Source organism: Lampris incognitus, chromosome 2 (assembly GCF_029633865.1).
Source record: "Lampris incognitus isolate fLamInc1 chromosome 2, fLamInc1.hap2, whole genome shotgun sequence".
In the NCBI taxonomy this organism is placed as follows: domain Eukaryota; kingdom Metazoa; phylum Chordata; class Actinopteri; order Lampriformes; family Lampridae; genus Lampris; species Lampris incognitus.
The window spans coordinates 97789040-97813075 of NC_079212.1; the positions used below are offsets into that span (position 1 = coordinate 97789040).

The 24036-nt window shown below is 43.0% G+C and overlaps 1 protein-coding gene across 2 annotated transcripts; it reads right to left on the bottom strand.

Annotated features, from left to right (window-relative positions):
• Window positions 1–1970: 1970 nt before the first annotated feature.
• tmem51b (transmembrane protein 51b) lies at window positions 1971–23581 on the bottom strand. Of its 2 annotated transcripts, none has more exons than XM_056275194.1 (3): window positions 23356–23581; window positions 4746–5160; window positions 1971–2553 (listed from the first exon to the last, which is right to left on the bottom strand). In XM_056275194.1, exons 2-3 carry the CDS (start codon window positions 5156–5158, stop codon window positions 2097–2099), a joined length of 870 nt encoding a protein of 289 aa, XP_056131169.1. In that variant the 5' UTR covers window positions 5159–5160; window positions 23356–23581; the 3' UTR covers window positions 1971–2096. The 2 variants fall into 2 exon arrangements, with proteins under 2 accessions (XP_056131169.1, XP_056131170.1); XM_056275195.1 differs by having other exon boundaries at window positions 4746–5173.
• Window positions 23582–24036: the final 455 nt, after the last annotated feature.

Sequence of the window (24036 nt, forward strand, 5' to 3'; positions counted from 1 at the left end):
AATTGGTGATCACAGAGTATCAAACCTACATCTGTTTTAACGTTTTTTGCGCATTTATCATGCATCGTGTCAAGTGTGTGTCCGGTCCTTTATTTAGTAGACTGGCTCTTATTCGTGGGCACTGGGTATAAAAATAACGTTGCTAAAATAGTAGGTCCAATAGGAACATTGGTATAGCAATGAAATAATTAAGCCAGTCCTCAACCCCGACCCACACACTGCTTATGCTCCTGCTGGTTAAAAAAATGGCATTAAATACTTAAATGATTGTAGACCATTTTTTTGGCCAGCCTTTGGTGTTATTCAAGGTTGCCATCAAAGCTGTCGTTCAGACCTGAGGATAACAGAAGGGGAAGATCACCATGCTAACCTCTGGGATTTCACATGTAGCCGTTACTTGGACATACCACCAGGGGGCGGTAGATATTAAATATGTGTTGGATGTGGACGGACCTGCTCACTGTAAAGAAGGAATTAAATGAAATGCAATCCTGATCAAAAACAGTGGGGATTGGTAGTTCAGCAAGTGTAAAAGTTGGCCTCACTGGGAAGCATAAATTGGTCATCTCTTGGCTCAGGCGTCAATCAGAGACGGTGACAAAGGACATATAATCGATAATTACATTTTATTTGAAATACATTCAAAAGCATAATCTCAGACATGGTTAACATGAAGAATAAAAAAAACACACTTACAGGAAAAACATAAAATGGAAACCAGTAAAAATGGAGTGACAAGTTTTATTAGGGTCAGATCAAACATTTACACTACCTGTTAATGTGGGTGAGTCGGCTGATTGATTCAGCCGGACCCGATACAGTTTACTACTCGGTGCCAATGGTCATTCGCATTGTCATGTGCAAAGATGAGGTGAAATTAAGGCATATGAGAACTAATCATAGTCAACGTTTTGTGACTAATACATCTAGAACCACTATAGGATTCGAATAAAAATACTAGAAAAAAAGAAAAAAAAAGAGCAGATTTTACAAATATTGTGTTGAGGCCAAAACACATCAGATGATGAAGTCTTTTGATTGTGCTTATCACAACAAACACCATTTAACATTGCATTTAGAAATTCTAACGACGCTTCCACTTATCACAGTGGCTCACATCGACGCTATTACATCAACTGTATCTACGTAAACTGATCTACTTCTCTGTATTCCCTTTATGACGTTTCACTCGGATTTTACACAAAACATTTTTTTTCTCTTGTCAATCATTATCCATGCCGGTAACAGATTAACTGCAAATAGCTCTTATCCTGAGTAGAAGAAAAACAAAGATATCAACAGTCACATCCACACACCAACACCTAAGAACCAACAAAACCCTGACAGTCAGCGTCCTCCTCAAAGTTACAAATCATAAAAAGGTTGCCCATTTGCATAACCTGCTTTTTACCAGTTATCATATACTCCAGGTTATTGTTTATCCCCTTTTCCCCTGAAAAAAAAAACAACACACACACACACACACACACACACACACACATCTTGAAATGACTGTGATTCAGAACAAGTCAGTGTCAACATCGAGGGACTATAAAAACACAATTAATCATTAAACTGAGGAGGATTACCACTGCGGTAGCTAGGAACGTTTTGCAGTATGGCATGCATTATATTTGGCTGCTAAAAATGCAATTTGCTGGCCCTGGAAAAAAGTTAAAATCTGATAAAACTGAAATGCTTCCCTATCTTAGAGGATTTCTTATGGTAGAAATCAATATTAAAAAAAAAAAGGAAAAGGAAAAAAAACAACAACTGATCAACTGATCATTAAGTCACATACAGTACATGTGAGAAGAGAACAATGTAGAAAATAAACTGAATAAATATGCCAATCCATCTACTTTCATCAAAAAGAAAAGATGTTTCGCACTTCAGCAAGTTCTGCTGTGTGAGTTTAGGCTCACATCACTCCAGGACCTCCACACCCCCACTGACCCCCCCCCCCCGCCTGTTCCCTCTCTCTTACCTAATTACCAACCATGAAAATGGGTTTTTAGACACTGTCATTAGTCCACCTGACCCTGAGTTACCGTTGTCTACCGAGAGCAGGTTAGCTCTCTGAGCCACTAGCGGTGCTACCCTAACTCAGGCATCTTATCGTCGTACTGCGGAGGCGGGGTGATGGGTTCAATGGTCACCGGGTTCTGTGTGGGGCTGCGGATGTGGAGGCGGAAGTCCTTCAGGTGCAGTTTATCTGATTTGATCCTCCGGACCCGCAGGGGTCGAAGTATCCGGCTGGCACGGCTACTGCTGCGGGTGGGCTGGTTGGTGGGGCTGGTGTCATCATGGGGTTCGGCTGCCGCCAGGGCGGGACTGGCTGCTGAAGGGGCGGGGTCAGCTGCTGCAGGGGTGGGGTTGGCTGAGGGGTTGTTATTGGGTTCTGCTCCATCTGCTTCCACAGCAGCGATGATGTCCTCGTAGGACGGCAGCTGGGAGGTGCTGTGCTGTAGGTTGCTCTCGCGGACAGGATATTGTCCGGTACTGATGACCTCGTCATAGCTGGGTACGGTATATGTGGTAGGATCCTCGGCTCTGGAAAAGGATACACAATATATGTCAACACAGAATAAATAGAGCTTTAGAGGTAGTTGACCACCGGAGGCCTATACTACGAAGCAAGTTCAACAGACCCAGGATATCGTTTCGTTAGCTGGCTTCACTAAGCCTAACAACCGCAATCACGCATAAACGGTGTCATGATGGTGGGTATCAACTCATTATGTCAACCCAGGTTTACCCTACCTAGCAATGAGTGTGTTCACGTAAAAGGGGTGGTGTTTGCACCATAGGACCAATCGCAAACATGGACAAGTCTACCAGAGCCGCACATTTTATACAAGATGAGCAAACTATGATACCCCCCCCTTTTTCTCCCCAATTGTACCCGGCCAATTACTCCACTCTTCCGAACCATCCCGGTCGCTGCCGATCTGGGGCGGGCTGCAGACTACCACGTCTCCTCCGATACATGTGGAGCCGACAGCCACTTCTTTTCACCTGACAGTGAGGCGTTTCACCAGGGGGGCGTAGGAGGATCACGCTATTCCCCCTCCCCCCCAAACAGGCGCCCCGACCGACCAGAGGAGGTGCTAATGCCAGTGACCAGGACACATACCCACATCCGGCTTCCCACCCGCAGACACGGCCAATCGTATCTGTAGGGACACCCGACCAAGCTGGAGGTAACACGGGGATTCAAACTGGCGATCCCCATTTTGGTAGGCAACGGAATAGACCGCTATGCTACCCGGACGCCCCATAAACTATGATATTAAACAAATATGAAGAATTTAAAAATTAATCCTGGCTAAAAGCAACACAGCTGCTGCTGCCAAAGGCAGGAAGGAAAGCTGGCAAAACATTGCTGACAGTGTGAATGGTTAATATACGTTAACAGGCTTATCAATATCACTGCCCCATCATTAAGGCACAAGTAGATCTTACTGTAACAATTGTGTTTTCCATTACATTAATGTGTTGCTGAGATGTATTCCTATGGTGTGTAAGACAAATTTAGCCTTACTCATTCTGCTGCAAACCCTTAGTGTCCGTGCAGGTAATGTGCCAGTATGATTAAACAAGGAGTATCCGTATTTATCCTTTACCTGAACGTTGACGCTGTGGAATGACCTGCGACTGACAAAATCCCATTTATTCTCACCTACACATGCTGCGATAGGCCGCGTTTAATATACAGCAGTACACTTCATAGTGTCGACATTATTTACAGATCAAGTAGTCAGCTTAAGTTATCGTCCTCCTGCTATTTCATAAAAGCCTTCTTTCGTTGACTGCATGGGCAAGTGGCCTGGGAACACAACAAATGCATCAAGTAGCTCTGCTAGAGCAAGAACCACCTCGCGAATTACGCAGCTGACCGTGTTTTTGCTTAGGTTCTCCGCGTCATCCACAGCATAAATAAAAGTACCTGTCACAAAAACAAATGCAAGCCAATGCACGCAGTCTTGGGGACGGCACAAGAAGATGACACGATAAGCCATTCCCTCCACTGAGATTCAATATCTTTCAGATTCTCATCAGGGGAAGCCAAAGGGTTTTGTCGGCCTCTAGAAACTCCCTCTCACTATTCACACACACAGAGGTCTACGGGATCTTCTAGGAACGGTGATGCAGTTTTCCAAGAGGACTGATTGGTCAGTAGGCGGTGCTTTTCTATGTGTTGATCTCGAACATAACTTGCTCTGGGGCAGGTTGTATGTGCAGCATAAGTTAACATGGCGATGTACCCTGGTAAAAAGGGAACAACCGTCGTGACATTGAAAACCCAGGGCTAAAGTTACCTCGCTAACCCCAAATCTTGCTTCGTAGTATAGGTCTCTGGTCATACAATTGTCATGGCCTCAAAGTTTTCAGTTCCTAAATACAATATACATGTGCTATGTAGAGCACAATCTCTTGAAAGGACTAATTATTTTGATTCGGATTTAATCAGTGTGGCGCATTATAGGCAAACTGTCAACTAGCAACTTTAGATGAATCCCAGCAACTTTTTCTCTTCAACAAATGTTAAGTTTCAAATGTCTGCAGCATAAAATATGTTTTTATTATTCCTTCACTCTTATTTTCCATTCCTCTTCTACAGTTGCTGAACAATCCAAGACTTGGAAATTAGCAAAAAAAAAAAACCAAAACTTTTCCCACACTTTTCTGAAGATGTCAGAGACCTGGAGGTTGACAACATGAGAGTGTAATGCAGTACTTACGTCTCCTGTTCCCCGGCCACATGGTCCATGTAGGGGACTGCTGCTGGTTGTGCACCTCTGTTCTGGGCTCTGCGCTTATTCCTCATCCCGAGGCAAATGGCCAGAAGCAGCATGACCACCCCGACTCCAACTAGCACAAAGGCCACCGATGAGGTCTTTGTGTCATCTTTGCTTTCCTCGTCGTCCTCATTGTCTGGCGTCATCGTGGAGTTTCCTGTCTGAATGGCCAACTTCCCCGATTCCTCTCCATCCAGGGGTATCTCAGTCCACACGATCATGACAATGCCCAGGGCAATGAGCCCGACTGCCAGGGCACACAGGGCATAGTGGGAGCCCGAACTGCTTCCCCCTGAGACGGAGGACCTGTTTGGGGGTCGGTCACCACCCCTACAGAGACCTCGGCTGGAACACATCCCTAAAGGGACAAACTAGAGGTAATATAGGCACAAAGAGAGAGAAAAAAACAAGAAAAATAAATCACTGGGCGGGGTCCTCGTATGTCAGGTGTTAGACGTATTAAAAAGGTATTACACAGGAGCTCAGAGGTGGTTTGGGTTAAAACTGTACATTCTGGGAGATTCATAATGAGGAACATTTAAAGGGATAAGACCATAAACAGCATCCCTGAGACTACATTAGACATTAAAACAACACAGATTTGATTTACTGACACAATAAATGTGTATTTGTCTGTGAGGAATAAATGTCTGTTTGAAAATTCACAGCCTGGGAACCTTTTAGCCAGGGTCCCCTTAATAAATAAGAGTTATCCAATGTCATATTTAAGATATAGTTCAAATACATAAAAGCAGTGTTGTGTTTTGTGGCCCGGCCGGTACGAATGTCAACATGCAGCATTGTCTCAGAGAGAGGAACGACATTAAAAGGATGGAGTGACACAACACACAGATACAATGCTTTTACCAAGCATATTTGTAAGAGAACATGTTATTACCAAGCAAGCCCGCAACTGTTAAAAAGTTCACCATACATCTAGAATAAAAGCTTAAACCCAAAGGTAAAAGTTTATCTCTTAGTGGCCAGAGAGATGAATCCATTAAATCAAAAGCACAAATGCATCAAAATGTGAAACTCGCTGTCTCCGTGTCTCTTAACTACATTAATAGCCTCTTTCTACAGCATGCAGAAATCTAATTTGTCTTCACGTTGAATTAAATAAATCAGTTATTCTACTTAGAACAATTAAAAATAAAGACTTCATAGTGTATACACCAGAGTGGAAAGACAAACTTGAGCAACAAGTCGTCAGTTTTATTGGTATAGCCCAATATCACAAAGTACAAATTTGCCTCAGTGGGCTTTACAGCAATACTGTCCTTAGACCCTCACATCGGATAAGGAACAACTTCCTAAAAAAAACCCACTATAACAGGAAGGAAAAAAATAGGAAGAAACCTCAGGGGAGAGCAACAGAGGAGGGATCTCTCTCCCAAGACGGACAGACGCGCAATGGATGATCGCCCAGATTTACAGAATGCAACATTGAAAGAGGATAACAGAATTACAATGGAATTATAAAATATATGAAGAATATGATGCCAAGTAGTGTCCAGACGCCACCGCAACAGCCCAGGACCCGAGCCACGCGACCACCATCACCATGTAGACCTGACAGGAGGACAGACTACACATGCACACAGGGGAGACTCACATCACACCATTCACATACACAGGAGAAGAGACAAGAAAAAACAAACTGGACAACACATTTTTTTCAAACGTTTTCCTTCTTGAAAAAAAATAAATGAGAGATTATGATAGACAATGTCATGTTGAACACAAAAATAACTTCAGATTTGCTGTCTCACGTAGGAATTTGGAGAAACATTAAAATAACTTTTATCGAATTTAACATGTTTAATCACATAATGATGTTGACACATTGTATTAGCTCAGCTGAGCTTAAAATGTTTTGCAGCTGATTTTCGTTTGTACTCAGCATCTGGTGCCTCTCATGTCAGTGTCCAACAACAGCACTGATGGATTCCAGTTGCCCCGATACCTCTTTTTCATGGTTGCAATGTCCTGGTGAAACCTTTCACCATGTTCGTCACTGACTGCCCCAAGATCAGCAGGGAAGACGTCCAAGTGTGAATCCAGAAAATGACTTTTCAACGACATGTTGCACTTCATGACCTTGTATGCCTTAAGCATGTTGTCAAGCAGCTCAGTGTAGTTTGGTGCTCTGTAGTTGCCAAGAAAATTTCTCAGCAACATCCCCATATGCCTTCCATGCTGTCTTCTATGGCCCCACTAGCAGATCTTCTAACTCCCTGTCATTGATGACCTGTCTGATTTGTGAACCAACAAAAATGGCTTCCTTAATTTTGGTGCAACAACCAACACCCCTAGCTATGGTACTACCAGCACCCCTAGCTATGGTCCTGAGCACAGATTATGGGTTCTTATTAGAGATGTTCTGATGCTGCCTAAATCGCTGGATCTGGTATCGGCGAGTACGCGAGTCTATGCACCAATCTGATATCACGTGACTTATTAGCCCCGAAACGGGGTCAACTTTAAAGTAGTATCACCCGGATAAAATGGCCGTTTTGCTGGAAATCAATTCTTCTTCGCCGCTCTAAAACAGTAGGCGAAGAAGAATTGGTGTCGTGTAATTCAGTGTAACACTATCAAAATGTCAGCAATTTGGGAATATTTTACACTGCAAAATGCCACCAGTAAAACGGCACAGTGTACAGTATGCAAGGCTTTAGTTTCGAGGGGTGGCTCTGGTGCTGCCAGTTTCAACACCAGCAGTCTCATAAAACATTTGAAGACGCATCACGTGAAAGAGCGCGACGAGTTCAACAAGGCCTCTCGTCCACCCCTGGTCTGGGGCAGGCTGGGGACTGAGCGCTCGACCTGCCCCCTCCCTCAACTCCCTTCCCAAGCGCATCGGACACTGCTGCGGGCTGCCCGCATTCAGGTCATTGGTCGGGAGTCACCTCTTCAGACTTCGTCTGTGATTTATGATGTTTGTTTTTCTTTCCCTTTTGTATGTGTCTAAGTGGGAGAGTACTGCTGGCGTCGTGTGTGGCTGCCGCTCCTCCCTCTCGCAGCCCCCCTTCCCACCCACCCCCGTATGTCTGTGTTAGGTTTATCTGTCACCTTGTTTCACCCCATTTATTGTAAAGTGACTTTGAGTATTAGAAAAGTGCTATATGAGTTTAATTTATAAATGCAAGGATCACAGATGAATAGGCTCGGTAGCCCTTGGCTAAGGGGTCGGACCCTCTAGTCGACTGGTTAACGTTGTCGCCCGCGGTGCGGAAAACACGAGTTCGCGTCCTGGCTGTGACGGTTCGGCCAGGCTGCCCTCCGAATTCGCTACAATGGTGTCAGAAGTGGGATGCGCGGGGACGCGCTTCCCGAAGGAGGGGGTAGTGTAACGTGCATGGAGAAGTAGACACGTTAGAAAAGTGCTATATGAGTTTAATTTATAAATGCAAGGATCACAGATGAATAGGCTCGGTAGCCCTTGGCTAACAGGTTGGACCCTTCAGTCGAGCGGTTAGCGAGGTCTCCCGCGCTGCAGGAGATACCGGTTCGCATCCCGGCTGCGGCGGTTCCTGTGGTTGCCTCCCCCGAATTCACTACATTATTATTATTATTAAGGCAAAGGGGGAAAAAAAGCAGGAACTGCAGCAGCAAACGTTGGAAACCGCATTCCAGCGACGCGATAAATTCCACAAAGAAAGCCCCAAAGCGATAAAGATAACCGACAAACTTGTCGAATTTATTGTTCTGGACGACCAACCCGTCGGTCGTTGAAAACGTGGGATTTCGCCACTTAATGGATCATTTGGAGCCAAGGTACAGTTTGCCAGGTCACAAACACAAGATGTGCAGGCGATTAGCTGCATTTGGAGCGCCGACGTATGCCCAGTGTCTTTGCTCAGTTGAATTGTACATTAGGTGGACACGGCTTCGACGTTTGTGCTTCAAAGTGAGGTGCTGCATGCAAACGAATTCCATGGATCACATACTGACACGTCAGTTGCCGGAACAGTTGAAGGGATGCTAGTAAAATGGAACATCCCCAAATCCAACGTTCATGTTGTTTTGCGTGACAATGCAAGCAACATCAAGAAAGCGATGGACGAGTTGGACGGGCCGAGTTTGTGATGCTTCGCCCACTCAACCCTGCTGGTGGTGCACGAAGGACTACTATCACAGCGAACTGTGTGCGATGTGCTGGCAAATGCTACAAAGATAACTAGGCACTTTAAACACTCGGCACTGGCTACTACACGCCTGGAAGATATCCAGAAAGATCTCCAAATGCCCAGCAAACGTCTGCACCAAGACGTGGCGACGAGGTGGAACAGCACATTTTTATATGGTCGAGTCTACCGGAGCAGACGCGATCGATTTCGTCATATGGAGCTGACCACGACCTGCCAGCGACCCTGACAGCCAAACAGTGGGCTTTGCTGGAGAAAACCATCCCTGTTCTGGAACCATTTGAAGAAATGACCAGACAGATTAGCTCCTCCACCTCCTCTGCAGCTGAAGTTATCCCCTCGGTCACGGTGCTAAAACAGCTGCTTGCTCTGGAGAACCAGGAGAACACGGGTATAAAAACGATGAAAACTACCCTTCTAGAGGCTGTCAAGAAAAGATCCAGAACCATCGAAGATGAGCCGCCACTCTCTTGGACCCGCGTTTCAAAGGCAGGTAAGTCTAAAACTTAGAAATAGGGGGGCGTCCGGGTAGCACAGCGGTCTATTCCGTTGCCTACCAACACGGGGATTGCTGGTTCGAATTCCCATGTTACCTCCAGCTTGGTCGGGCGTCCATACAGACACAATTGGCTGTGTCTGGGGGTGGGAAGCCGGATGTGGGTATGTGTCCTGGTCGCTGCACTAGTGCCTCCTCTGGTCGGTCGGGCACCTGTTCAGGGAGGAGGGGGAACTAGGGTGAATAGCGTGATCCTCCCACGCGCTACGTCCCCGTGGTGAAACTCCTCACTGTCAGGTGAAAAGAAGCGGCTGGCGACTCCACATGTATCGAGGAGGCATGTGGTAGTTTGCGGCCCTCCCCGGCTTGGCAGAGGGGGTGGACCAGCGACCGGGATGGCTTGGAAAATCGGGTAATTGAGCAAGTACAATCGGGGAGAAAAGGGGGGGGGACTTAGAATGGTGTTCTAGATACGTAGACATTGCATTGTTATTTTATGTACATGCGTCGTATGCATTACTATTGCATTAACTTATGTCTGTCACCATCAAGAGCTACTATGGAGGATGTTGTTTATTTTCTTAGACATTTATTCATTGTTTTATTGTTATTTCAGATACTTCACAAGTGCAGACAGCATCAAGCATACAAAGGATGCACTGATGCAAGAGGTGGAGAAAATGGAAGAGTCACTGAGGAAGACCACAACTGAGGCAGCAGAGCCAGTGCCGGAAAAGGTCTCACATATGGAAGCACAGCCAAGCCGCAGCAGACAGAGCAGCTTGAAGGACCTATTTGAGGAAATCCTGCAGGAGCATGATGAGGAATGTAGGGTGAGTAGCACAAGCACACAGGTTCAAATAGACATATCTGATAGAGAAAACTATTCCATGTTCAGACAGCCCATTCCAGTACTGGGGAAGCAACCTAGTTTGGATTCCCACCCTGGCTGCCACTGCTGCAAAATTGTGCTCCTTGTACCAGTGTGGCTACTGACAGACTGTTCAGTGCAGCCTCCAACATTGTTGATCCAAGGAGCAACAGAGGAGAGCAGAAATGCTCATCTTGAAGAAGAACCCACCATTGCTTTTGAAATTGTGAGCAGTACTAAATTGCTAATGCAATGTGTAGCCTACTTGTTTCTACTTTTGTTTACTGGTTAGCTGTTGCTCTTTTGTTTTACACTTTAATTGTAATTCTTGTTTATTTTTGAATGTTTTGTGGCTGCGCTTTAAGAGTTTTTTAAAGGCATTGTTATTAATTCCTAGATTTATTTATTTGTGCTTTTTCAGTTATGACTGTCAAACTAGATAATAAAAGAAAGTTCTATGGCATTCAGTCTCTGTATGTATTTGTTCCATGTTTTACAAAGGGTTTAACCCGAGCCAGGCCATACAACAATGATAGAAATCATCACATTCATACGGGGTTAGCAGTATACAGCTGTAAAAAAATAAATAAATATATATATATATATATATATATTTAACGCACTGCTATTGGATTCGTACTCGGTATCGGCAGATACACAAGATCAGATATCGGACTCGGTATAGGAAAAAATTGTATTGGAACATCTCTAGTTCTTATCAATCCTCTCTATATTACAAATAAGAGAAGAACAATCAGTTTCAATGTGGACCGGAGTCTCAGAAGGTCTAGGTTGCTCGGGAGAAAATGGGTAATGGTAGCAAAGGTGAAACAGACACAAACTAAGCAGTCGCGTTTGAAAGGTAGAAAATTACAATATTTTCTGTTCTCTTTTCTTTTATAACTCAAGTCAAATAAACAAATACATCCAAGAACAATTCAATTTATGCTGTATGCGTCAATAAGGCAGCGGATCAGAAAACTCAGTTCGATGAGTTACTGTGTAATTAAGTCCATTCATGGCTCAGTTCAACTCAAACTGTGTTGTATCCATTGACCGTTCAAGTGCAATGCAATAGTGTCTGCTGACTTAGTCGAAACTCCTTGTATTTTGATGTGTGGGGCAAATGAACGTGATTGTCCTAACACTTTGTTGAAACTACTGATGTTCCGACGTGGGGCAATTGAATGTGAGCAAATCAAGCATCTCTCCTTTCTTTTGATCCAGTTCATTGGTTTGGCTCGCCACTCCAGGACCAACTGCACTTCTCTCCAACAGCAGCAAGCCGGGCTGAAGAATCCAAGGATGTTGTAGAATCCCACAATCAACAGATGACAGCAAAAGACCTGGCCTTGTGCCCACAAAACCAGGAAGATGCAAATGCAAATTTGTTCAAATGCAAATAAAATTGCCATGCCATCTTTATCAATTTGTCTTTTTTTCCCCCCTCATTCAGAATCAACAACACACAACACACTGCATAAATTTAGCTTTCGCTCCAACTAGCAACAGGTAACTTTAACCACAGCAGTGACGTGCGGTGAGGTCAGTGGCTGGGTAGGCAGCGGGCATTCACAAATCCAAATCACACCCTTTTGTGCCCTCTAATGTTTTATAACAATCTGATCCTTCTTCATTCTTCCAACTGCCACAAATCTAGAATATTGTGCCCCCCTGGCTGATCTACATTCCAACCTAAACAAAAATATTGTCAAAGTATATATGAAGTACTTTTTTCTTGTTTTGTATAGTTTTTGATAGCTGTGACATGACTAAGTAACACCGTTGCCTTTTCTTAGAGCTCCCAAACCATTGTGGATTTCACCGCGGTCACTCAAACAGCAGTTATGAAATATTATTTGTAAATATTGTTGAAACATTACCTGAAAAGAAGAAGACAAGCACAACACAAAGAAACATTTGTGGTAAGAATATGTAATTTAATATACAACTAAATGACTGTAATGTAATGTAACATATATTTAAATTATGTACCATTTCATGAATTCATTTCCAGTATTATGATGTATAATAAAATGACTGATAACAGAACAGAGTGAATTCATGCAAATAAACTGGGTGCTGAGGTGACAGAATGTTGAGATCCTATATGTATTGAGGTCACTTATAGATAAATTAAAAACACCAATTTTTGGGCAATACATGTGAAAATAGCAGTTAGTCACTTGGTGCATGCTTTCACCCAAAATGATCTTGAAGCAAACTTATAAGATACAAACTGACAGCAGCATGTGAGGTGACAAATGGTGAGAAGGTAAACACATGATAACATGTATCCCATCATTAATGCTTCTCCTGTGCAGTTAGATCCCAGTCCAGTTCAACTACATAACAACTTGTGAACATTTTAAAAAGCAAATCAACATCACAAAAATTGTATAGTGAAAGTGAACAGTAAATATTATTTGTGTGTAATTGCACTGATTTGTAGAAATGGAAGACAAACTGAGATGACTTGCACAAATCTGTAAACTTCAGAATGGTTGACAACTTTCAGGGCTGTTTTTGATGTATTAGTGGGAAATGAACTGCCAATCAATGAAAAGAAAATGTGGCATGATGCCTTGAGCCAGCCAGCCTGAAAAAAAAAAGAAAAAAAAAAACCCCGACAAAAATACAAGTACAAAAAAAAAAAGACAAAAAGAAGAAGTGTGACTTGGGAAGCCATATATGACCCATGTACTCATGTCATTCACAGTACTCAATTTCACATTTAGCCAGTATCTTAGAAAACACACTGACAAAGCATAATACATGATACTGGCTGCATGCATCCACTGCAGCTAAACACTTCAGTTCAGCTACACAATTGCAAACGCACATGAATGTAAGAACAGTTACATATCTTTGTGGACTCTACATTTGTATAGGTTTGTAAAAATGAGCAATAAATATCAATTCAAATGGTGTATAGATTTGTAAAATCCATTACTAAACACTTCAGTTCAGCTACACAAACAGTTGCATACCTTTTTTAACTCTATATTTGTATAGATTTGTAAAAATGAACTATGAAACTTGAATTAAAACATATCTACAAAATAACTGTATAAAGAGCGACTGTGTGGAGCTGATAGGGAAAGTGTTTCAGCGAAGGTTGTCTGATGCAGGCCAGCATTCTATAAAAAAAAGTTAAAATTTAGAGATTAAAATCAACTTAAAAGCTTATTTTTTGTTAACTTGTGCAACATAGACACACTACATGAAAAACATGTTTACAGATTACTTTAATTTAACACTGCCACGAGCATAAAAGCGCAAAATCAATGGTTTACGTCCGCTTGAAGATGAAGTCCATTCGCCTGTCTTCCTCCACGAATCTCTCCGTGACCTTGATGGCTCTGGTTGGCTCGCACTCCCGCCATAAGCAGTGCCTTTCCTCGTCCGTTGATTTCGCCTTAAGCTACGCAATACGCATGCGCAAACTCCGAAATTCAGAACGTTAACACTAGCGCAACCGGGATTTCAGCCCCAACTAACAACCATGTGCGGTCAAAATGACCGCCGGTTTTCAAGATGAATACCCAATTGAGCTATTAACGCATCATATATGTTGGTATGTCTGTTAGGAAACGCCTGACACCAAAATGAACATTTTAACAACTATAATACCATTTTTAAACAATTTAAAGGCAACCCTGATAAAAGCAGAGCCTACACTCCTGATTGAAAAAGTAGGCGAGCTTGTGCGCTATACGGCGTTTCTCTCTTAGAAGTTTTAAGGACTTAAAAAGGACAGGGACAGAAAAATATTAAAAATAAGTTATAACACAGCATACTTGTAACTTCAGTGAGATTTTGATAAGTTGCTATGGATTTGTCGTATGGTTATTTTGATTAAATTATCACAGGGCACACCATTGAATCACAGTATGACTAATAAGGTCGTTTCATCTGCCAAGTCTTAAACTGCTTTAATACTATCCTGATCATAAAAAAATATCTATGGGTACAATTCAAAGTCTAGTATGACGTCCTAGTAATGGACCTGGAATGCAAGCTTAAACAGCAGCTATCTAAATATCCAGGTGCTTACTTGCAATAGGAGGAGACTTTAATGTTGTTTTAGATGAAGCTGTTGACAGGTGGCTTCCATGTCAAAGGTCTAATCAACACTCTTTAATGCTATTCATGGATAGATTTGATATTGTAGATATATGGAGAGAGGAATTTAAAGCTGACAGTTTATACTTGGAGCAACAAGGGTGGCTCTAGACTGTCACGCTTAAGATTACTGGCTTGTTTCTAAAAAGTTTGCTAATGATACCACAGTGGTAGGTCTCATCAGCAACAACAATGACTCATCATACAGAGCAGAGGTGGATCAACTGGTGGCGAGGTGCAAAAACAACAACCTCTCCCTAAATATAGGAAAAACTAAGGACGTCACTATTGACTTTAGAAAGACCAGTGCCCACCATACCCCTCTGACCATCAGTGGTATGGACGTGGAGAGAATCAGCAGTGTTAAGTTCCTGGGAGTTCACATCACAGAGGACCTCTCCTGGTCCTCACATGTCACTGCACTCCCCAAGAAGGCCCAGCAGCGTCTTCACTTCCGGCGGCGTCTGAAGAAGGTGAGTCTCCCCTCGCCCATCCTCATTACATTCTACAGAGGTGCCATGGAGAGCATTCTGACCAGCTGTATCACTGTCTGGCATGGGAACTGTAACGTCTCTGACCGCAAATCCCTGCAGCGGATAGTGAAGACAGCTGGAAAGATCATAGGAACTGCTCTCCCGTCCATCCAGGCCATCTCTGACGCACAGTGCACCCGGAAGGGTCTTAGCATTGTGAAGGACCCCACCCACCCTTCCCACATCCAATTCACCCTCCTACCCTCTGGCAGCAAGTACCAGAGCACTACTCCAGACTATGCAACAGTTTCATTCCTTAGACTGTAAGGTTCCTCAACAGCCTGAACACTTAGACCTTCCATAAAAGGACTTTTTGACCATCTTACTCACTGTCCGTGTCAGGTGTGCTTGTGATGTTTAGGTCTGTGAAGTATCTTTTGTTTTTAATATTTATTGTGTGTTATTTGTTTATATGTGGCATTGAGGTCCTTGTGAAACATAATTTCGTTCCCTTGTATGTATGAGACATGCATATAAGGCAATGACAAATGAAAGCAGTCTAATTCTAAGCAGTCCAAGTCTAAACTTGCCTAAGGATTTGTGTACAGTCAAGGTGATGGCAACTCCACTTACAGACCACAAAGCCATCTACATTAATGTGATCAACATTACTTGTGTCCGATTATGGTAATATCAGAGGTTGCCCTTTTTGGAAAATGAATAACTCTTTGCTGAAACATGCTATTGTTAAAATGGAATTGTAACGGATTATTACCTTTTATTGGGATAAAGCGCAAGATGAGGGGAAAATATCTTAACATTAGCAACATTAGCTCACATTAGAATTAGCTTCTATGAAAACACGTTGCCTTTACCCAATGCTGCATCACAACTGGCGCGCTTCCAACACATTAACGCTAGCGTGTCGGCTAACTGGCTAACGCCAAGTTACTTCACTAAGTTTAACAGTTAATTAGCTCTACATTACCATTACAGCAAGCTGAAATTGCCAACTAGCATCTCAGTCAAACTCACCAAGACGCTCCTTCATAGCGGCAGGATTGTAACTACCACAGGTCTTTTTGGGATCGGCGAATCTGCCTGGGGAGATATTTTCCTTTACAATAAATATCAGAATTATAGAAAGCTAAGGTAAATCACCAGTAGTAAGCACACACATATTTTACTAACACGTGGCTTCAGTGATCGCCGTTTCAACACACGTCCGTCCCCACAGCCGTCCTGGTTGGAAAAGGAGTCTCAACACAATTTTATCAAGTACGTTGGAGGGCGGGCTGAACTCTTAGATAGACGTGGGTAATGTCAATAAAGTTAACTATGAAATATTTTCAAAGTCAAGTCCTCCACCATATATTCCCCTCTCCCCAAGTTTTAAATTATGTTTTTCCGCCATAATTTGTGTTAATAGTGTCACTACTAGCTATCTCAGGTTATTTTGTGATTTTTTTTGTGTGGACCCCCCCCCTCCCCCTCCGACTTGTGCTTGGCCAATTACCCCACTCTTGCGAGCCGTCCCGAACGCTGCTCCACCCCCCCTGCCAAATGGGGAGGCTGCAGGCTACCACATGCCTCCTCCGGTACAATGTGGTGTCACCAGCAGCTTCTTTTCACCTGACATTCACTGCGTTTACATGCACAGTTAAGTCGAGCCATAATGTAATTGGACTACTGTCGTTGTCCCAGTATACAAGACCCGGGGGAGAATCGATTAATTGATGGAACTATGTCAGACCCCGGTACGGTACGGTAGGTACCTTTTTTTCCCCTCCCCAATTGTACTTGGCCAATTACCCTACTCTTCACACCCGGCTTCCCACCCGCAGACACGGCCAATTGTGTCTGTAGAGACGCGACCAAGCCGGAGGTAGTAACACAGGGATTCGAACCGCCGACCCCCGCGTTGGCAGGCAACGGAATAGACCGCTACACTACCCGGTTGCTATTGGCCCTTTTTCCAGTTGACCTATTGCGTCACATACCAAACAAGCGAAAAACAAGTTAGCAAGCGGGCTCCATGTCGAGCGGTGTAAACACGGACAACTTTACAACGCTGTTCATTTCATTATGTACTCTACTCTTCACTTTTGGTACAAATGAGACGCACGCTATCCCTGGTGCTTATGGTGATGCCCGAGGCAGAAGACAACACCGTATGCTCCTGGAGTGTTCCAACCACACGACTTCTGGTGTGCTCCACTTTGTGCCCTCTTTACTACCACGGACTTCTCGTACATGTTGGATGCGGGTCAGCAGCAAAGACTGTTGGGAGAGGGTAGTTTTGAAAGTGGAGTGAAAGTGTGGAGGGAGAATTTCTTCATTAGTTCGCCATTCCGCGTTCTCCTTCCATCCATGTACTTCAGGATATTCAACTCCTTTAGCTGATACAACATAAAAGTTTGTCTCATTTGTCCAGAAATGCGTGGTTCTCTCTGTAGCACTCGCTGGTGCTACTGTTGATACTATGCTGTTCGACTTCCGGGTGAAAGACCGCTGCAGGAACTATGGATCGTGCGCAGAACGCCTGGGCCAGTTCGGGGCCGATTGAAGCGTATGCATCATGGACATCCATGGTTTACATGCCAGAGTAAATCGACCCCCAACTGCATTATCTAGGCGTTAGTCCGACTTTGAGAAATTTGATTTAGTGCGATTTCAGACTTCAACGCCAAAGTTGGAAAAAGCAAGGAGCAGAATATGGTATAGGACCGTTTGGACTTGGAGACCACAATAGAAATGGTGACCATTTAGCAGAATTCTGTGACGCAAACAAGCTTCTTCTCACTAACACAATGTTTCAGCATCACATAAGAAGAAGATATACTTGGGTATCTCCTAATGGAGAATATCGGAATCAGATAGACTATAATAATATTCCTAGAAAATGGAGGTCATTTGTTTTGGACACCAAGTCTAGACCAGGAGCTGATTGTGACACAGACCACATTCTGGTGGTGGCTAAACTTCGACTCAGACTGCTCAAGAAAAGGAATCAAAAGCCACCTATCGGGTACAATTTAACCCAGTTAAAATCTGAAGATACCAAAGCAAAGTTCTAGATTGAAACTCAGAACCCTTTTTTAAGCTTTATTGTTAGAGACCCAGGAACAGGCAACTCCTGAAGAGTTGTGGTCTAGCATGAAAGAGGCATGGCATGAAACAGCAAGGAAAACTTTGGGAAGAAGATCATGCAAAGAACGGAAAACATGGATTAGCGAAGAGACCTTAAAACTCGGAAGAAAAACGTCTGGCACGGCAGAGCAATAATAAAGTACTATATTATTCTCTGGCTGCATAGACACAGAGGAAGCTTAGAGAAGATAAAAATACTTGGCTAAAAGAAGAATGTTTGAAGATAGATGAATTTGAAAGAGAAGGAAAAGCAAAAGAACTCTTAAGAAAGTCAAAGCAGTGAAGTTTTCAAACCTCATCAGGCATGCATAAAGGATAAGGATGGCAAGGTGCTGACTGAACCCAGTGAGACACTGAACCAATGGAAAGAATATGGAGCTAATTTGTTTAAAAAAAACTTGATGGAGAGACCCCTCTCAAATGTATACATTTTGATGAATCAGAGCCGGTTCCACTTCTTTCTGAGGTGGAAAAAGCCATCACTAAATTAAAAACTAACAAGGCACCAGGCGTTGATGGAATACCAGCAGAGCTTCTGAAAAACAGTGGTCAAGCAGCTATAGTAGCACTGCACCAGCTGGTTTGCAAAATCTGAAGTTCATGTGAATGGCAAAAAGACTGGAGAACACAGGAATTTGTCACAATTTTCAAATCTGGATGCAGCAAAGACTGTGCAAACTATCGCACAATAAGCCTCATTAGTCACACAAGTAAAATCATGCTATCCATCTTGTTGGACAGAATGATAAACAAGAGGGAATCAGAGATGTCAGATGAGCAAGCAGGTTACAGACAAGGAAGAGGGTGTGCAGAAATGTTGGGAACACTGCAAACACTAACTGAAACGGTATCCAACACGGATAATAAGGCAATGCTGATTTTCATTGATTACTCAGAGGCATTTGATTCAGTAAGCCATGCACAGCTCTTTAACGTCATGCTGGAAATGGGTTTCCCTAGACACCTCGTTGCACTACTTCAAGGTCTATATATTGGCTAAACAGCAGTGGTGAGATGGAATGGTGAGAATACAGAAGCTTTTCCAATAGAGAAGGGTGTAACGTCAGGGTTGCATATTATTCACACTATACACAGAACAAGTGATGCGTGAGGCAGATATAGATGAATATGGAGTGAGCATAGGTGGTTATTAGATAAGCAATCTTAGATTTGCAGATGACACGGTACTAGCAGCTGATGGACAGCAAGATCCAAAAGAAATGTTGAGTCGAGTAAATGAGGTAGGGGAAAAGAGGTTGCTCAGTTTGAATGTGAAAAAGACGAAGTGCATGAAAGTGGGTGAATAAGATATTGCAATCTCAGTAGATGGACAAAATTTAGAACACCTAGAGAGCTTCAAATACTTGGGTTCAGTTAAGAAAAATGACGGTGATTGTACAAATGACATAAAATCAGAATTACCCTAGCAAAGAAAAGATTGATGGAGATGGTACAAATATGGAAAGAGGGGAATAAGAAAAGAAGTGAAAGTCAGTCTACTTAAAGCACTCGTCTGGCCAGTGTTGTCATACGGAGCTGAAAGTTGGACATTGAAGAAAGCGATGGTAACCAGGATTGAGGCTGCAGAGATGTGGCTTTATCGTAAGATGCTTCGAAGAACTTGGACAGAGAAACGAATGAATGCGAGCATCCTTAATGAATTAGGAACAAAAAGAGGACTAATGGCACATATAATGAAAAGAAAGCTATCATTCTTTGGGCATACCTGTTGTTCAGGTGGAAGTAAATTAACAAAGACAGCGATTTTGGGAACTACACCAGCAAAGCGCAAGAGAGGCTGACCAAAAAGGCAGTATCATGATGACATCAAAGAATGGCTTAGTCTGAAACTATCGGGGGCAACAAGTTCAGCTCAGGACAGAAAGAACTGGAGCAGACTTGTTTGGCAAGCATGTCATCGTGGCTGTGCTGGCAACCCTCGCTAACGAGGCCCTGAAGAAGAAGAAGAAGAAGAAGGTATGTAGATATTTTAAGACATGTTTACATTGAAAAAAAATATACCTATACAAGTAGTTATGTCTCTCATTGTATTGGTTTGCCCTCTTATGGACATAATGTGCAAAAATATATTTGAATAGGTTCGAACCTATGTGTTTTTTTTTTTAGAAGGAATAATCTAATGTCATTTTTGGCCAATTTTGACAGCCCTAGTACATAGTCTATGTAGATCTGGTGTAGGGATGGTGTGCCCTTGTGCCCTTTGTGTTAAGGCAGAGAGAACCAAAGCATAAGAATTCCATTGTATTCCAATACATATGACAATAAAGTTGAACTTGAACTTGCTTCTGCAAAGAATGACAGAAAACTGTGAAATGGAATGAGTTGGTACATAGCAAAGAGTGCTTCTAAATATGTCAAGTATGTGAACACTTGAACAACCAAATTGACCTTTCGCAAAGTCCCGCCCCCCTTAGTTACTGCCCGTCAAGCATTTCAGAACTATCCAGGAAGTAGCCGGAAAACACCAAAACATGAAGGAAGAAATCAGCGCACTGTGTGGGTAAAAGTAACAGTAATAATACGTTAGCTGTATTAGCTATCAATAATAGCTAGTAGCAAGCTTAGCTTGGAGCAGACAGGTATTTTTGTTGATTTTGGATGGATGAAGCTGGCCATGGGGTCTGCTATACTGTGAAATCTATTGCTGACATTGCGTTCCGGGTTTCGGGAAGGGAAAGAAAATTACACCCCCTCCAAACTTTTCAGATATCTAGTATTCGATTTGCAGATCCCATAGGCACACCGTTTCAGCATTTTGTTATGTGTTTGAAAGCTTGATGGACCGTTGCTAAGGTAGGATTGGACAAGCACCGTTCTGGGGCGGTACTTTGCGAAAGGTCAATTGTTAAAACTTTCACGTCAACTGGAAAACAAAAATTTTTTTTCATGTCATTCACAAAAAAGTGGCCAGTAGTAGCGTTGGGCGATATCAAGGAAATCAACAATCATGATATTTTTGACTGAATACCTCAATATCAACAATGTGACATTCATTTGAGGATGACTATTGGTGCTTTGATAAGATATTTACACACAAACATTTTGAAATGATCAAAAGTACCATGGATATGGTGCCCAAGCAGTTAGAGGCATTCATTTTTCATTTCACTCAGCTGAAACTGTCTAATAAGTTCAGAAAGCTGTACCACTTTTCTGTACTGCAGCATTTAAGACCAGGAAATGACAACATTGTAGTTATAGCACAATATTAGGATAACCAAAATTCCAGACGATATCTTGTCTCATATCACGACATTGATATTGTTAATTGCCCAACTCTAGCCAGTCGTGTTCATCTACATAGCCATTGACATTACACTAACTCTTATTCTCTTGTCACAATCTGCATCTAGACTTAAGTTCTAGTCACTACAACTACAACATATCTGTTCTCTTCTTGCATTGCAAAACTTTTTGTATTAGACAAGTTTAAAAAAATTGGGATCCCATTTTATCAGACCTAAAAATTCTTTACAAGTCAGGGTACATTTCCTTTCTCCTACACAAGATAAGTCCTATACTATATAAGTCTGGAATTACATGTGACTCCCTCCAGAGTTTTCTCTCCTCGGTCCTCAATTACATCAAAGTACAGGAAAAATATGGAAAAACAAAATACCAAAAACAGTGAGCAGACCGGCCATCACAAAGCAGGAAAATCTGCTTTGATACAAATTAAGGATGTTGCGGCAACAATTGATGACAACTATTATCATGTTTGACTGAGTTCTTAAACAACTGTACAAATAGTAAGCTCATTACTGCCGTCTCTTCCATTGATGGGACAGGACAGGGTGGAAAATGTGCGGTGCAGTAGGGAAACTAGAGGGCAGATTCCTGAGGAAATGATAAAAGACCTTTTCCTTTGCTCATTACTGCAAGGACCAATAAATAGAAACAAGTAATTCCCCATTCAAACAGATTATGAACAAGATGGTTGAGTTCTTTTTTTTTTACCCCAGTCCAATAAAATTTGCAAAGTTTCATCCAATTAAATCCTACTTTTAAAAAAAAGTCAACCAATCAATCAACATTTAAGGTTCATAAGGGGTTAGAAGAAACAGGTGGAGCACAGATACATTTCAAATAAAGAAAATAGAAACATAAAATGTTTCACATAAACTGTCAAACAACTGACAGCTATATTTGTGTAGATGTGTGGAAATCTGTTGTTGGGCTGCGACCCTATTCCTCCATGAGAAATTCTGCCCTGTGACGTTTTGTTTGGTGGAGGTGGTAAATTATCCTAGGTGCCAAAACAGAATCTCCAAAAAGTGTTTTCATCTGGGCTGAGAACTGATCGGACTTGTATGTTCTTCTCAAACTCTGCATGAGCAAAGCTGCAGCTATCTTCGTTTGTGTGTGGTCATGTTTGCTATAAACACTGAGTGTCTTGTAAGAGACAGGACAACTGAAACATGCCCCCCTGTAGATGGGACCAACTGTCATCGTGGAAGAACTTTTTCCCCCATTAGAGAAAGATGAAGGGGATTTTGCAAAAGAGGCGTGCATTGGTTTCCCTTTACCTGCAAGGGAAACCACTTGTAGTGGACATGTGGTTTCCCTTGTAGTGGACCTAAACCTTGTCAAAATAAGATTTCAGTATAAATGCACTCCACACCTATGACAAAGCAACCAGTAGTTTTAAGCCCTTCTGATATTTAATGGCGTATGTGTGAACTAACAAACGGTGCATTGCATCCTGTGGTGAGAAGACTTGGGCTGCGTTCTCGGGGCGGGACATAAAGCAGATGACATCTGACGGGGGACACGTTGACCACGTGTTTAAAAGGTGAGGTTTATACATCGAGAGCTGGACTTCTTTAGGAACTTTGCTTAAAACGTAGCTCTGTTCACAGCAGACGGGTTCTTTTCCGAAGGTCATTACAAACCAGCAGCCAATAGCTTGGCTACTTCACAGCGTTAAATGAACACCAAATTAGGTTACACAGCGACCACGCTGTGTAAACCGGTGAGCTATCGTTGCCCTACAAGCCGTCGTTTTAATCTGCGTCGACATTTTTTATGGTCCGCTAATATGCCGCCAATTCATTGTTAAGAAAAGAAGGAAGGGACGTCAAAGGGAGGAACAGACCCCTTCCAAATGATCAACGGATAGGCGGGACAATGCGATACTCTAATTTCACAGCACCTTAAAAACAACGTGTCAAAAACAACCCAGAAACCACTCGAGACACTTGCCCTTAAACGACCACAGAGATTTTGCCCGTCTTAAAACATCACGGCGATGTGAAGGCGGCCTTACCTTTACGAAGCTCCCTTCGGGCACTTCTCTACTAGGCGAGGACGGTCTACCTGAGCCGCGCAGGTGTTTCCGGGTCCGGAAAGATCATAAAGAGACGACGAGCAGCGGCACCCGAACCGAACACGTCCGGCGACCCGAACCGAACACACACGCCGCCTTATTCCCGCCACGAGTCACCCGGCAGACGGGACACCGAAGGTTAAACACAGGCAGGAACTTTGTCCAAATTCCACACGGAGCGTAACGTCCCCCCTGTGATTGTAAAAAGCGTGCGTGCGTGCGCGCGCGCGCGTCCCCCCCCCCCCCACGGTCCTAATGCACACGACGCCAGACTTCGGAGTTTCCCACGAGCGCCTGCACAATATCACGTCAGACGGGTCGTTTGACATTTATTGAAATTAGTGGGGGGGGGGGGGGGATGCTCACAGCATCGTGTAATACATTGGAAATGGGCCGTTAGCTCGTTTCTTTACCTATAAGGTGTTTCCACTCCGAGGGAGGGCAAGTTAATGAAAGCATTTATGGAGGCGTCATCACTTTTAGATAGACTTTTTTCCTTTCTTTTTTTTTTAATTTACTCGTCGAATGCATAAAACGTGTTGGCAGTGTATGCAAATGAGCATTTACATTTACAAATGTTTCAACCATAAGAAGTTGTCAGGCATCATGTTTCGCGTTAAC